Raw genomic sequence first — 2,535 nt, 5'->3', positions numbered from 1 at the left:
TGAAGGATCTGCCCCCAGATATGAAATTTCATGGTGAAAAGAGGCTGGACTATGAATGGACAGGGAAGACAGGGTGAGAAAAGATCCCAATGGAGTGGGTAGTGGTGGATCCCGTAACAGGCAGGATTTGGTGAGTTGACAGTGCCAACCTTGATATCTGTCCTAGGTTACTGGAGATGATCCTCAAACGTGTTTACACCCTCCTGAACTCCTGGGACAGCCTAGAGGATTTTGATCAGATCTTCTGGGGCCTCAAGAGCCCCCTTTGTGGTCAGTATTCCCATAGACCTTTGTAAATTCTTAATAGCCTGTTTTGTTGTCCCAAACTTCATACTCCATAGACCCTCATAAGTACTTCCCAGGTGAGAAGATATTATGCCTGGTCATTTCTTAGAGTCAGCAAAAAGAAAAGACAGGGGCTGGGTACAATGTGATCATATGCCTGAATTGCTGTATTAAAACCTAAAGGAGAAGGACATCAGGTTGTGATGAATATCCTCCCCCCACCCTCCACTCTGACCCCACAGAGAAGGTTCACCAGCGCTGGCAGGATGATGAGCTTTTTGGCTACCAGTTCCTCAATGGCGCCAACCCCATGCTGTTGAGACGCTCCACCTCTCTGCCCTCCCGGCTGGTGCTGCCCTCGGGGATGGAGGAGCTTCAGGCCCAGCTGGAGGAAGAACTCCAGGTGCACCCCCAGCCCTCCGCTGTCTTCTCCTTGTCTGTGGGGGAAGGGATGTGGTGAAGGGGAAGGACCAGAGATGAATCAGGGAAGGGAGGTTGTATTAAATCACTGTCCCTATGTGCAGAGTCCTTTGCAGGAAAACTTAGAGTTGATAAAGTATGTAAAGGAAACTATGGGACGGGTGGATGCCAGGTAGAGGTAGCAGAAAAATAGGATATGGAGAGGAAAGAGGCTTGGGCACCTTGACAAGGGGAAGCTTAGCATGCCCGTGGAGCAAAGAAATTGGTCAAGTATGGTCTTAAAACCACCACTGCCACAGGGAATGAACATGTCCCTGGGGAAGATTCCTCTCTTTTTGCCTCTTTCCTCACTGTCAACTGAGATGGCTTGGACTAAATGTTCTGGATGCCTCCTTCCTTTCTGCCACTAAGAACCTGATATTGATGTAGGATAATTGTAAGAAATGAGACTGAATGTTATTACATTTCTTCCCCTTGGGGCTGGCCCTCTGGAGTAGACTTTGAACTTTCCCCCCAGAACGGTTCCCTATTTGAAGCTGACTTTATCCTGCTGGATGGAATTCCAGCCAACGTGATCCAAGGAGAGAAGCAGTACCTGGCTGCCCCCTTCGTCATGCTGAAGATGGAACCCAGTGGGAAGCTGCTACCCATGGTCATCCAGGTGAGATATTTTGGAAATCCTCTTTCTAACACTGCTCTCCCTTCTCCCCAACTACTGCCCGGGGACAAAGACAGCCAGCTCTTGTCCCCGCTCCTCTGTCTCACTCAGTGAGATCTGTTGTTGGTTCCAGTCTTCCTGGCAGCTTGCTCACTACTCACATGAAATTGCCTTTTTTGGGAGTCAGAATGGTCTCTGTTGGTACTCACCCTAAGCCTACTCAATCTCTTTCAGACCTTTGAATCTGTGGAATATCCTTTCTTTCTTGGACATATTTTCTCCTTTGTTTTTAATGCATTTTCTCTCTGTTCTCATAAATTGATTGATAAGAACTGTTAGGTATCTCACACGTCCAGCTTCTCCTTCCATCCTAACTCACACTTTCATCAGGTTTCTCCAAAACCACTGTTATGGCCATACTGAACTCTCCCCTTTCCAATTCCTCCTGCTTTGAACCTGACTATTAGTACTCACACTTCCCCGCTATTAGTGAGAGGATGAGTGGAAGGGTCCTCATTCCTCCTACTAGATTATAGCCCTCTACATGACAATAATATTAGTCATCAGTTTCCCCCGGAATACTGAGCATGGTGTGTAACATATGATGAGGTCAATGGACGCTTAGCTCCTCTTTATTGCAGATCCAGCCTCCCAATGCCAGCTGCCCCATCCCACCACTGTTCCCCTCAGACCCCCCTCCACTTGCCTGGCTCCTGGCAAAGACCTGGGTCCGAAGTTCAGATTTCCAATTGCACGAGTTACAGTATCACTTTCTGAACACTCATCTGCTGGCTGAGGTCATTGCTGTAGCCACCATGAGGTGCCTCCCAGGACTGCACCCTGTCTTCAAGGTACATCCTCTACCCTCCATGTCCCATATTGCTCACAAGGAAACATGTGAAACAGTACAACAGTTATCCAAGATCTTAAAAGCCTAAGCCATCTGGCTAGGAATATATAACAAACCTGCTTTGCAATAATCAAGCACTGATATAGTATCAGCAAAGAATCTTCATAGGCAGGAAGGGACAGGAGTGAGATAACTACAGCAACACCTTGAATCTTCTGGTTATATTTTCATGTTTAAATTCTTTTAATTTTTTATTTTATTTTATTTTTTTATTGTTTTATTGCTTAAAGTATTACAAAGGATATTACATATGTGTCCTTTC

At 46.4% G+C, this 2,535-nt stretch overlaps 1 protein-coding gene across 1 annotated transcript in view; it reads left to right on the top strand.

The window, feature by feature from the left end:
* Positions 1-5: 5 nt before the first annotated feature.
* LOC102249022 (arachidonate 12-lipoxygenase, 12S-type) overlaps positions 6-2,535 on the top strand; it is a gene marked incomplete at its 5' end in the record, with an annotated part of 6,071 nt that continues 3,541 nt past the window's right edge. Inside the window, 5 exons of the mRNA XM_014539501.1 lie at positions 6-73; positions 167-270; positions 528-688; positions 1,223-1,366; positions 2,005-2,214. Of these exons, the coding sequence (XP_014394987.1) occupies positions 6-73; positions 167-270; positions 528-688; positions 1,223-1,366; positions 2,005-2,214 (687 nt within the window). The remainder of the gene's footprint in view (positions 74-166; positions 271-527; positions 689-1,222; positions 1,367-2,004; positions 2,215-2,535) is intronic.

Source organism: Myotis brandtii, unplaced genomic scaffold (assembly GCF_000412655.1).
Source record: "Myotis brandtii unplaced genomic scaffold, ASM41265v1 scaffold2193, whole genome shotgun sequence".
In the NCBI taxonomy this organism is placed as follows: domain Eukaryota; kingdom Metazoa; phylum Chordata; class Mammalia; order Chiroptera; family Vespertilionidae; genus Myotis; species Myotis brandtii.
Note: the sequence above shows the minus strand (reverse complement) of the source record. Positions and strands in the feature narration are given on the sequence as shown.